At 38.7% G+C, this 12,204-nt stretch overlaps 1 protein-coding gene across 15 annotated transcripts in view; it reads right to left on the reverse strand.

The window, feature by feature from the left end:
• NFIB (nuclear factor I B) overlaps positions 1 to 12,204 on the reverse strand; it is a 340,661-nt gene that overhangs the window by 16,456 nt on the left and 312,001 nt on the right. For 11 of the 15 annotated variants that reach the window (XM_077345073.1, XM_077345064.1, XM_077345062.1 and 8 more), the window contains one exon: positions 5,560 to 5,648. The exons of the other annotated variants lie outside the window; for them this stretch is intronic. In XM_077345073.1, coding sequence (XP_077201188.1) covers positions 5,560 to 5,648 — 89 coding nt within the window. The remainder of the gene's footprint in view (positions 1 to 5,559; positions 5,649 to 12,204) is intronic. 15 annotated transcript variants of the gene reach the window in all.

Genomic DNA, 12,204 nt, shown 5'->3' on the forward strand with positions numbered 1-12,204 from the left:
GGGGTGGAATGGTGGCGGCTAAAATCACCAATTATGCACGCCGCAGGCAGCAACCGGGCGCAGAATCAATGTATGCTGCCGAAAAAGCCTTGTTAGCGAGATGTGGAAGAAAGGCCCATTATGCACGGCCACCGAAACGGCGATTTCGGGTCACATGGAAAACGCGGAGGGGGAAGACGCGACGCATACCGGTTATGTACGGGGCGGGGTGCGACGGCAGCAAAACCCAGAGTAACCGATTATGCACGCGGCGATCCGGGCGCCGCTTCTGGTTGCGCCCCGGTCACCCGGAAGCTGTGCTTTCTTCCGCGTTTCACTGACGCGGCTTTTTCAGCGGCATGCACCGAAGCTGCGGCCAGTTGCAGCCGGCTCCGTGCGTTATCAGTGATTTTAGTCGCCGCCATTCCACCCCGAATGTGCGCTAAAACCCCCGTGCATAATGGGTCAAAGTGGAGCTTCCCGGGACCAGGGCACAACCAGAAGCGGCTCTGGAGTATCAGTGTGCATAATCGGATACTCTGGGTTTTGCCGCCGTTGCGTTCCGTCCCATGCGTAATCGGTTTGCTTCGCTTCTTCCTCCTCCTCGTTCTCCATGCCACCGTTTCAGCGGCCGTGCATAATAGGCTGTACAAAGACAAGTACACTCCAAATATTCTTAAAACTGGACGTGTTTATATGCTGGATGGATCACAGTCACGTAAGAATTTATTGTTGGAATTTACTGATGCTTCTTTCACAGTTCAGGTAGGAAAGCACACATGACAAAAACGAAATACTGCTCTAAATGTATACCGACATTTGAAAGTACTTACATTAGGAAAGACATGTAGAGGGGTGTATTAGAACATATCCCAGCTATCTAAACATTTTATAGTATTTAGTGGCAGTTTACAAATGGTGAGAGTAATACAGGGAAGATTCCAGGGATAAGGGATAATAAGGACAGCTCCAAAAATAAATCCTGTTACCTTGCTTGATATGCCACATAATCTCATTGGAAAACTAGCATAGTTTAATATGTAGCAGCAAATTATCACTCACAGAAGGTCAATATCAGAGTTGATAAGAAAAGTGTAAAACCCTGTAGTGGGTTTTAAATAAATAGATCTCTTTTCTTCTCTTACAAACGAGCAGGTATAGGCCCTCCAAATTTGGTTGGAAATGTTGTCTTCTTTTAGCATTATAATCTTTTCAGGAGTTGCATCCCACCAGGAGTTTGACCCTACCAAAGTTCCTGCTTTGGTATAATTTGCTATAATATTTATTTAGTTAATTTATTTACATGGCAGATGCAACATATAATGAGAAATATTGTCCAGAATGGTCAGCCACTCTGAATGATAAAAATAATAAAATGGAACAAAAAGCATTCAAAGTGGGGTGCTGAAAAGGGAGGTACTGATGCGCTTCACTGTATACAATGGAAGTCACGAAAACTCTTTTAAAGATAGGATAAATCATAATTAATTTAAGAACTGGAGAACAAATTACAAATAAATTACAAAACAATTCACCACTATGAAGTCATGGTATTGAACAATGATTATATTTTACAATCAATAGAATGATCATATTAATAATTCATGAACTAGCGAGGCTACCTTTAATAAATTAGTGTTTATGTCTAGTTATGGTGACCACCAGACAATTAGGATAATGACAAATTAGAAAGGAGCAAGAGCATGAGATACAGCAGTGCGAACTAAACAGAAGATCACTCCCCTCCCCTCAGGCTAGTGTTAGCACCTGGCCGTTGCCAGCTAGTCCCTCTCTCTTCCCCAATAGTGGGTATCGGTTTTGGCTGTGGGGCTTGCTTTATTTATTGCCTGTTGCTGTGTATTTTATATTGTATCAGTATGCCCTTTTAATGGGGGGTTTAATGGGATTTTTAATGAGGACCTTGTAAGCCGCCATGAGCCATTGTATGGGAGTGGTGGGATATAAATTAATCAAACAAACAAACAAATAGAGTCTTCTAAACCCATTGGCTAAGAAAGGGGTAACTGTTTAGGATTTCACTTTAAAAAGTCTAGAAGGCAAGTTAAATCAGGAAAGCTTGATAGGTAGATTTAACCTACAGAAAGTAAGATTAAAGCAGAGTCAGTATATATCAACTCTATGCAGAATGCAATAAACAGCAATGAGAGCTGTTCATCCTATGCAGCGAAGATAGGACAGAAAGGAGGTTTGCATAAAATCAGTTTCTATGCTAGAGGGAACTCTTAACAACAATAGTTGTTCAGAAATAAGTCATGAAATGTTCTTCATTAAAAGAGGTTTTCCAGAGAAAAACTATACATGAATCATAACTATAATGGCAGGATACTGGACTAGATGATCCACAGATACATTCCACCCCTAAATTTATATATGAACCCCAAAAGCCTCATGGTTCATTCTACTTCTGCAGGACAGCTTTTTAAAAAACAAAACTCTTCTAGCAATCATAGGAGCACAGATTTCAGGCACGGTGTCCTTAATACTGGTGAAGATAATCAAAGGAATTATAGGAAAAACTGTCCCTAGGCTAGAGTATCAGTTTTGTCTGTCACTATGCATTTTTCACAGCTATGAAATTTTAACCAGGCTTTCTGTAGAGGACTATGACAGTTTCATTACATTTAAGAAAATGTTAATGTAAAAGTAAGCTATATGGTATATACAGTCACCAAGCATTTAAAAATAAAGAAGACTTCAAGTAGGAGTGGAAGAAAAGCAGGGTAAAAAGAAGGTGATATTCCTACTGGCTATTTTTACAAGCAAAATAATCTTTCTCAGCCTTTCTCTCCTTAACTTAGGGAAACAAGTAGTTGCCCAATTGTATCCCGTAGACGGAGAGAAGGTTGGTGGAGAGTTACGAGCTAAACAATGACCACCAAGGAAAGGGTTAAGCATGTTCCTCTTCCTTCCTCCCTGTACACTCAGGTTTGCAGCCTTCCACACCTGTATTTCATTTTAAAATAATAAGGGAATTATATGTGAAGTATAACATATGGTTTAGTTTTAATATCATATAACCTAGGAGATATTTAAGGAACTGAAAAATGAAATATGCAAATTCCTCTTTACATTGGGAATGTACAGTGCCAGTTAAGCTACTGAGTAAGCTCATTTGCAAAATAAATGCTCTGCAACTGTACAGTTGCTATATAGTTCCACAATTTATTGCAAACAGACTATAGAAAAGTCAAAGATAGCATACATGGAATTGAAGCAAGCCAATCACGTGAGAACATTTGTTAAGAAATTTTTGTATAGATAAAATGTACAATTTTGGCTTCTGTACCACATTAAATTTTCCAGTAATTAAAAAGCCATATGCTAAATAAAGGTGCTACAATTTCATATAGATTTGCAATAAAGCCTATTGTGTGAAAAAATACAACGGGCTTAAGAAAACTGTTGTTGGTTATTGCTTTAATTTTTCATGGAACATTAAAATACAGAATGTGATAATCTTCCCAGGCCAAGAGGCGTGGAGCCCACATCTATATGTTGGCCCTTTGTATTTATATAGTCTATTTTGGTTGTTCGGATTTTAGAGTTTATGGGGGGTTTTATGATGTTATATTTCTGGGGGATTTTTATCATCCGTTCTCTACACATTGTATTTGGGATTATGTTGATAAGAATGTATACAAATAAATCAACAAAGAATATGGAACTCTCTGTCTGGGAGTGATGCTGTCTTTTGGTGGCTGGGGACCACAGTGAAAGGGCCTAGAGTTCTGGCACCACTGGGAGTCCTCCTGATGGCACCGGGGTTATGGCCACTGTGTGACACATTGGAACGGAAGGGCCATTGGCCTGATCCAACATCAATTCTTATGCTTGCATTCTTGGTACTTGGGGGGCACAGTGGGAAGGCTAGAATTCTGGACTGCTAGTGGACTTCCTGATGGCCCCTGAGTTTTTACCACTGTGTGACACTGTGTTGGATTGGATAGGTCATTGGCCTGATCCAATATAGCTTCTCTTTTGTTTTTTGGATCAGCTATTTTGCAGGCTCCTTGCCCAGACTCTTCCCAGGCTATGGAGAGAGCTCTCTCCACAGCTTCAGAGGAGAGTGCAAGTAAGAAAGACACTGCCAAGCAGCTGATCCAGAGGCTCAGCTGTTTGCAGGGTCTAACTGCTTCCCTCAACCTGGCCCAACCAAAGCTCAACTCTGAGGGGATGTGATCTACCTCAATTATGGTGCTGGCTCAACTTGAATTGTGTAGCTCAAGAAAACTGAGCAGGGAACATGGGCGAATGTACTTGGTGCCCCCAGAGGAGCCGGAAGAGTACATTGAGAGGCATCTAGGGTCTGCTGCAGTGCTGGCCCATGACTGGAACTTACCACTACCACTACTAAAATGGTGTCCATAGGTGAGACCTATGGATATTGTAACATCTAGTTTGACTCGTAGTTTGCAAAAACAAAACAAAAAAATCACCCTGAACAGTAGTTTGCTAGTTTGAATATAATTGCAAACTGTTTGCTGCAAAACCATAACTAACGAATGATCTCACTGTGTGCAAGAAAAGGAAGGAGGAAGGTTTGCTCTGAACAACTCCAAGACTCACTTATGTAACAACAAACCATACATAATGACAGTCCAATCTTAACCAAATTGAGGAAGTCAATCCCACTGATGTCAGTGGGACACTTACAAGCATGTATGTTTAGGGCTACAGATACATACATATCTTGATTCAAGAAATTTCTATATGCCTTATCAGAGGAGATGGGAAAGAAAAGCCCTTATCAAGCCCAGGTCAGAGCAAATATTGCAAACAAAGAGTAAACACTGATTTTTTTTCTGTTATTTGATTCTTACTTTTTAACAGCTTAGCTACATCTTTCAACTGGTGCAGTAAGAAGGTATATAGTACATACATATGCATTATGAGTAATCGAATCACAGAATCACAGAGTTGGAAGGGAACTTTAGGGTCATCTAGTTCAACCCTCTGAACAATGCAAGAACTCACAACTACCTGCCCACCCACAGTGACCCCATTTTTTTGCCCAAATGATCCCACTACCAGAAATCTCCAGAATCCAGTAGTATCCTTTAACCTGCAAAGAAAACAGTTTCATAGGAAGTTTTAGTTAATTGTTTTTTTAGTTTACAAGGCATGTGGCTTCGAGCTTACCTTGATGAATGTACTCATGTTCTAAATTTATACCAACTTTCCCTCCCAGATTTCTGTCCATATATTCCCCTCCAAGACTTGTTCTCAAAGGAACAAATGAGAAGCTTTTCTTACCTATTTTAAAAACATCACCCTCTGTCTTTAATATAAACTTGAAAATTTCAAAATATGCAGGTGCACACTGTCAGCAATTTATTTCTACCTGAAAGTTCCACAGCCTTTATATTTGACAGCAAATATTTGATTTTCCAAATGCTTAAATTGCTCAATCTGCATTTCAGAGACCCTATAACGTGTAATTCAGAAGATATTAAAAGATATTTTATGGTCAGATTTTGACAAACATATTCCTGAATGCCAGCTAAAACAGATAATGAAGAGCCCAAGAGAGTTTAGGTTTGGAAATAATTAAAATTTTACCTTTGCCAAGTAATTCCCAATGTATCCTCATTGGCACTGGGGTATAAATGCCTGCCGTTTTGATTCATGGTCCAGTCACAAATCCTCAGCTGTCAATTGAAACCTAGCAGTCAGATATGGATCGAGCAGTACTACAGTTTTTAGTATTTAAATGAATACATGCAAGCTAGCACTTTATACGGCACAAACCTTACATCCCCAAGTAGTAGTAGTCTAAAAATAATAATAAAAAAAACATTTAAAAATAAAATCTTACAGTGCAAAATGAGTTCCCTATTTTTTCCCCTCACATTAAGAAAATGCTATTTGGATGTGCTTCTCTATTAATAAAGCATAATAAAGTAACTTGAATCTAGCACTTCATTATTAGCCATTTATTAATTATAAACTGAGCTGGAAAAAAGAGCAAATGTTAATGTTCAATAGTGAATTTTATTAAAGAAAGTAAAAAAAAAACACTTCAAATTATTCAATGTACTCAAAAAGGATTTTTAAAAAATCAATATCTGGAAAGCATGCATTTGGTGATACACAGAAGACATGCAATTTATAGGAAAGAAGATCTGAAGTTACACAAGGACCGTAATCTTACTGTTCTAGGAGAGTAGAGGCATTTGTAATAGAGGTTTATTAATTGTGTTACTGAATATGGCATCACTAAACATGCAGTGGTAAAATAATTTCATCTTGTTAAAAGACTTTAAATACAGTGAGGAATGCATTAAATGTAAACTGAAACAAATTCTTCCCAGATCACCAAATCTGCTCTTCACAAATTATTCCTGTAACCCTATACGGCTGTTTGTCTAGCAGCTGCCCTACAGGGCAAGCAGATTTCCTGCAAAGATACACTGATTATTTTTATGTTTGGGAAAATAAGCCCCCTCTAGCTCTTTGAAGAAAACTTTGAAAAAATATGTTCTGCACACCTATGCTATCTATAAAAGACTCTAGAATACATCATATTTCAAATGGAACACTGAATGTTAAAAAATGATAAATATTGTTCCCTCTTTACCAAGATGTTTTAAATGCCTTTAAAAGATGCAGATTAGAACGAGCAAAATGACATTCACAGCTGCTCAATTTATTACAGTCCTTTCCTGAAAAACACATAGGATGAGGACAAGGCAACAGCCCTAGCTTGACCCTCTTTGACTGCTACACTTTTTGAGGCCTTGGAAATAGAAACATGGACCTTCCATAACCTTTTCCTTATTTGTTATCTGTAGAACTCAGTGAGACCTTTTAAAAACAATCAGGAATATGAAATTAACCAGAGAAAGAATATTCCATCTCATAACCACAGACAGTCTGATGCTATATCTCTTGCAACTGCTATACATAGAGACTGGAATATTTAGCAGACATAAATAAAACAGATAAAAACCTCTAAACCATGATTTAGGTTGTAAACCATAGTTTAGAGCAAACCATAGCTTAGTATGATATTTGAAATGAAGCCTTTCAACCAAGTGTATATTATAAATGATAAATGCAGATATACTTATACCTGCAAACAAATAAAATCATTTCTATTTATACTGTTATGAAATAGTTGCAAAAATACTGGCCAAAATCAAAAAAGCTGTGTGTATGAATAGAAGGGGCTTCTACAAATGCTCAGAATAAAGTGTTGCAGAGGTTTTCTTCCAGGTGAATCCCCTCATACCATGCTCTGGAATCTGCACTGACCTGTGGGACTTGCTTTGTAAGCAATGAGAGGAGCTAAAGGGAAAGGGAAAGTCTGGAAAAATCCTGGTGCATGTACAGCTGTGTGTACATGGCTCTTTGGATTCATGCCAACAGCTCCAGAAATTAAATATAATCTTCCAAAACATATAATTTTGTTTTCAAGGTTTTGTTTTCTATTTGCTCTTATTCCTCCTAATAGAGAACTTCTGTACTCTAGAACGCTGGTGTAGCAAAGTGGTAAAGTATGTGACCCGTGCGTCAGGAAGTCCTTCGCCCCAATCTAATTTCAGTGATAAACTCTCTAGGACAGGTGACATTAGGCAAGTCTTTCATCTGTAGCCTTTACAGCAATATGCTGGTGATAACACTGGCCTATTCACAGAGGGCTATTACCAAGACAGAAAGTTTGAACACTCCAAAGCACTATATAATACTATCATCAACATCATAACCCCACGCTCTTAAAATTTTCTCTGTGTTATGTGGATAGCAAGAATGATAAAAGGTTATTCCAAAATTCAGTATATCCCATATTAATAAAGTCAAAGATTCTGCTTTCATCTTTTTCTCTGCAAGAATGCTTTTGAAATTCAGTGCACATAACATATGCTGGAACTTAGAAAGCTATTCTAAGCAGGTCTACTTGGGTATACTTAACGGGAATCCTACTTGGGTCTATTCAATAGTAAAACGTTCTTGGTATGGTAGTCTCAAAATCCAAGTGGACATGGAATTCCGCCAAAAAAATTCTGAGCAGGAAATGGCAGAAAACTAGTGATGGTTGCAAATGTCTTCCTGATGTAATATTTTGATGTGTCTCAAAACTGCTTTCCTGGAAGTTACTGTTACACTGGAATTAACCCACAGAAGTACAATTCCGGAAATAACGGCTATTCTATGCTGTTTATATAATTCAGCATAAACTTTTAAAATATACTGAGCCTCAAGTTAGGAAACATAAAACAAAACCAAAATATGATTAAAATTATACCAGATCTAACACTGGAGCACTCTGTGGATTTTTAAAATTATTCCTCCCAACATCCATCTTGGCTAAAAGTGTCTGCCAGTGGAGATACACTGCCTTTTTTTTTTTAAGGGACATTCTCCTTTTTAACCAAAACAATTTCCCTGTCATCAACTTGCACATTTTTGCTTTCTCCTCCTCTCGAGTCTTCTGTATTCAGAATAGTGGTCAGTAAATCTGGGTTTTTAGAAATGCAAAATATTCTTAGTGAATATCCCTTATCTTGAAATGTGTATCATATATATAGAATCAACTACAGTATTTGCTAGCGTATAAGACTACTTCCCCCCACCCTGAAAAACATGCCTCCAAGTGGGGGGGTCATCCTATACGCAGGGTGCACTTCAGTTGGGATAGACATAGCTGCCCATAGTGGCCCATAGTGGCCCATAGTACTGTTATGTAATGTAACAAACTCTATGTTTTGAGTGGAAATGTTGGGGGGTCGTCTTATACGCCCAGTCGTCTTATACGCCCGCAAATGCGGTATGTGATGTTGAGGATTTTCTGCCACTCAGCTGCAGAGACGTGATAATTTTCTTGTGGCTATGTAGCATGCCTCATACAAACTATTCACAGATAAAAGCTTTCTGCCATATGTGATCATATGTTTTTAATTCCAGCTCTTCGTATCACCACCAAACAACCACTTTCATGCAATGGAAAATATAATGTAAACTGATATTACTCCTCCACAAATGGACTTTCTTTGTAGTCTAAAATAACATTAGTTTGCATCCTACTATAAATTCTTATTTCATCCTCCAATCCTCTGAGAGTATCTATATTCAGTCCATAAATATATATTTCTGCTTTCACTGATGAGATTGAAGACCTGATCCAAAGATCATCATAGGAAAATAAGGGAAATATCATGTAAACTGATATTATTCCCCCCCCCCAAAAAAAGTATCTTGCTTGTAATTAAATAAAATTGTTTTGTATCCGACTATAAACTCATGTTGTTGGGGGTAGGGATGGGCTTTCAATTTCTGTCTGGATCCCTGATACCTCTAATCACTCATCAAATTTTCCCTAACCCTCCACTGTACCTCCCCATCCACATTTAGTTTTAATGCAGGATGATGTGTGAGGCTGACATTAATCATGCTATGGCTTGCCATCCCTTGAATATGCAGGGTTTTTTACTGACAGGATCCTTTTCCTATATAACATGTTCATTTCCAAGGTTCACTGCTCTTGTTTTTTCTAAAAACCGATTTTGGAATCCTTGTTCATGAGGAAGGTAGCACATCATAATTGTGGCTTGACACATGGATATGCCATCCTTGTAATTGTTCAGCTACAAAGTAGGGCAAGAAGCATGTGAGACCGAGGATTCCCAGGCTCAAGAGTTATGGAGAAAGCTTGCAGTCTTTGTGTCACTGTCCTAATCAAAGGTATTACACGGACAGTGGTTTGGGTTTGGCTTTTGATTTGGCATCAGAACAGCTGTAAACAATTATTGCCAATTGAGTTTGATTCAACATCTTAAGCATGCCTATAAAAATGAATTTACAAGTGATCTTGTAAGTGAATTATAAATTATGGTTTGTCTGAAGCATGCCTTAATGTTTAAACAATTTCAATTTTGTACCTTGACAGTCATGTTTGGCTTTACCACCTTTACAAATTTCACTTAACTAATATTATTCTCCCAATTTAACAGACTGAATAAATATGTATACAAAAAAGTTACAAGTAATACTATACCTTGCTTCACTTTTTGACTAAGAGAAACCTATAAACATTTGCATATAGTCATTGTTTTGACTGAAACTTCCTTTAAATGTGTTTCCTTTCTAAGAAGGGTATGTGAAAGGTGACCTCTTATCCATGTGCATGCCTCTGTGACAGTCATGTGACTAGGTTTTACGTCAAACTGTCAGTTATGATAAGAGACACAATATGAACACCCAAAGCGTTGATAACCTGTTTCCTGAATCTATTAAGTTATGTTTGAGAGCCTATTTACAGTGCTCCTCCATTCTTTGCCAAACACCCTGACAATTTTAAAACCATAAGCTTTGACTGAAGTAACATTCCATTTAATATTGTATCTGATATGATTCCAACATATGAGCAAAATGCCTGCTTTGAATGGAGTCATATTAAACCTAGTAGAGGCAATCAGAAGTATAACTTCCTGCCTTAAAATGATGAACTAGGTATCAGAATTAAAATGCAACTAAAAACTCACTACAGTTTCCTAGATTTAAAATATATTCCATATGGTTGTGCTGGGTTCATGGGGTGGATCTGTTGACAAATAAAGCTAAATAAACAACAACAACAACAACATTATTTCTACATACTGCCCTTCCTATGGAATTCAAGGCGGGTATATTCATACCTCCGAAGTCCAGTATTTAACTTGTAAACCGATACTGTTAAGATATTTCACTTCAGTAATGGACTAATTACTGGACTGAGAGCGGTTAGTTAGGGAGGTAAAGGTAAAGGTATCCCCTGTGCAAGCACCGAGTCATGTCTGACCCTTGGGATGACGCCCTCCAGCGTTTTCATGGCAGACTCAATACGGGGTGGTTTGCCAGTGCTTTCCCCAGTCATTACCATTTACCCCGCAGCAAGCTGGGTACTCATTCTACTGACCTCGTAAGGATGGAAGGCTGAGTCAATCTTGAGCCGGCTGCTGGGATTGAACTCCCAGCCTCATGGGCAGACAGCTTCAGACAGCATTTCTGCTGACTTACCACTCTGCGCCACAAGAGGCTCTGTTAGTTAGGGAACACTTCTATAATTACGTTCTAGATCTTAGTAAAATCTTACATCTCTACATAATGTGAGAATGGCAACATCAAGGTCAAACATTTTGTTTCAGCTAATCTATTAAAGAATATTTTAAGGACAAGTGCAGTGTTCTACATCTGGGTCACAAAAATAAGAAGCATGCCTACTGGATAGGAGATACATTTCTGGGTAGCAGTGTGTATGAACGAGTTCTTGAAGTACTTGTGGCCTGTAAGCTAAATATGAGCAGACAGTGTGATGAGGTGGTAAAAAAGGAGAATGCCATCTTGGACTGTATCAACAGAGGTATCACATCAAATTGCAAGATGTCATAGTTCTGCTGTATACTGCATTAGTCAGACCACACCTGGAGTACTGTGCGCAGTTCTGGAGGCCTCACTTCAAAAAGGACATGGACAAAATTGAGAGGGTGCAGAGGAGGGAAAGATGAGGATGATCTGAGGCCTAGGAGAAAAGGTTGAGGGATTTGGGAAAGTTCAGCTTGGAGAAAAGGAGGTTGAGAGGGGCTGTGACTGCTGTCTTATGTTTTTGAGAGGCTGCCAGAGGAGGGATTGGTTCTTGTTGGTAGCAGAGGATAGGACCCGAAGTAATGGCTTTAAACTACATGTAGAACAGTACTGGCTAGATATCAGACAGAAAACATTCACAGTCAGAGTAGTTCAGCAGTGGAATAGGCTGCTTAAGGAGGTGGTGAGCTCCCCCTAACTGGTAGTCTTTAATTAACGGCTGGACAGATACTTTAGGCTGATTCTGCATTGAGCTCAGGGTTGGACTACATGGCCCTTCCAACTCTAGGGTTCCGTTTTTGCAGGATTCCAAGACTACAACCAGGGCAGCCATTTACATGAACGTGCTGAGAATGTAGCCCCAAACATACCCAACACCCCCCCCCAAAAGAGTCTTGCATTAAGAGGTAAAGATGTTTAAAGACAGACACCATTGCCAATCTTCTCATCACCAGTCTCTTTACAGCTTCTATTTAATCATGTGGTGCTTGATGAATTAACCTATCATCCATCACATTAAGTTCTGGTAGCGACTTGAGACCAAAATATTAATGCTAATATAAAATTTTACCAAAGGGGAACTAATAAACTCCAACATTCAGAGTTACCAACAGAAAGAACTCCTGCCTGCAATTAATAGTTCAA

The sequence above is a fragment of the Paroedura picta genome, chromosome 7 (genome assembly GCF_049243985.1).
Source record: "Paroedura picta isolate Pp20150507F chromosome 7, Ppicta_v3.0, whole genome shotgun sequence".
Classification (NCBI taxonomy): domain Eukaryota; kingdom Metazoa; phylum Chordata; class Lepidosauria; order Squamata; family Gekkonidae; genus Paroedura; species Paroedura picta.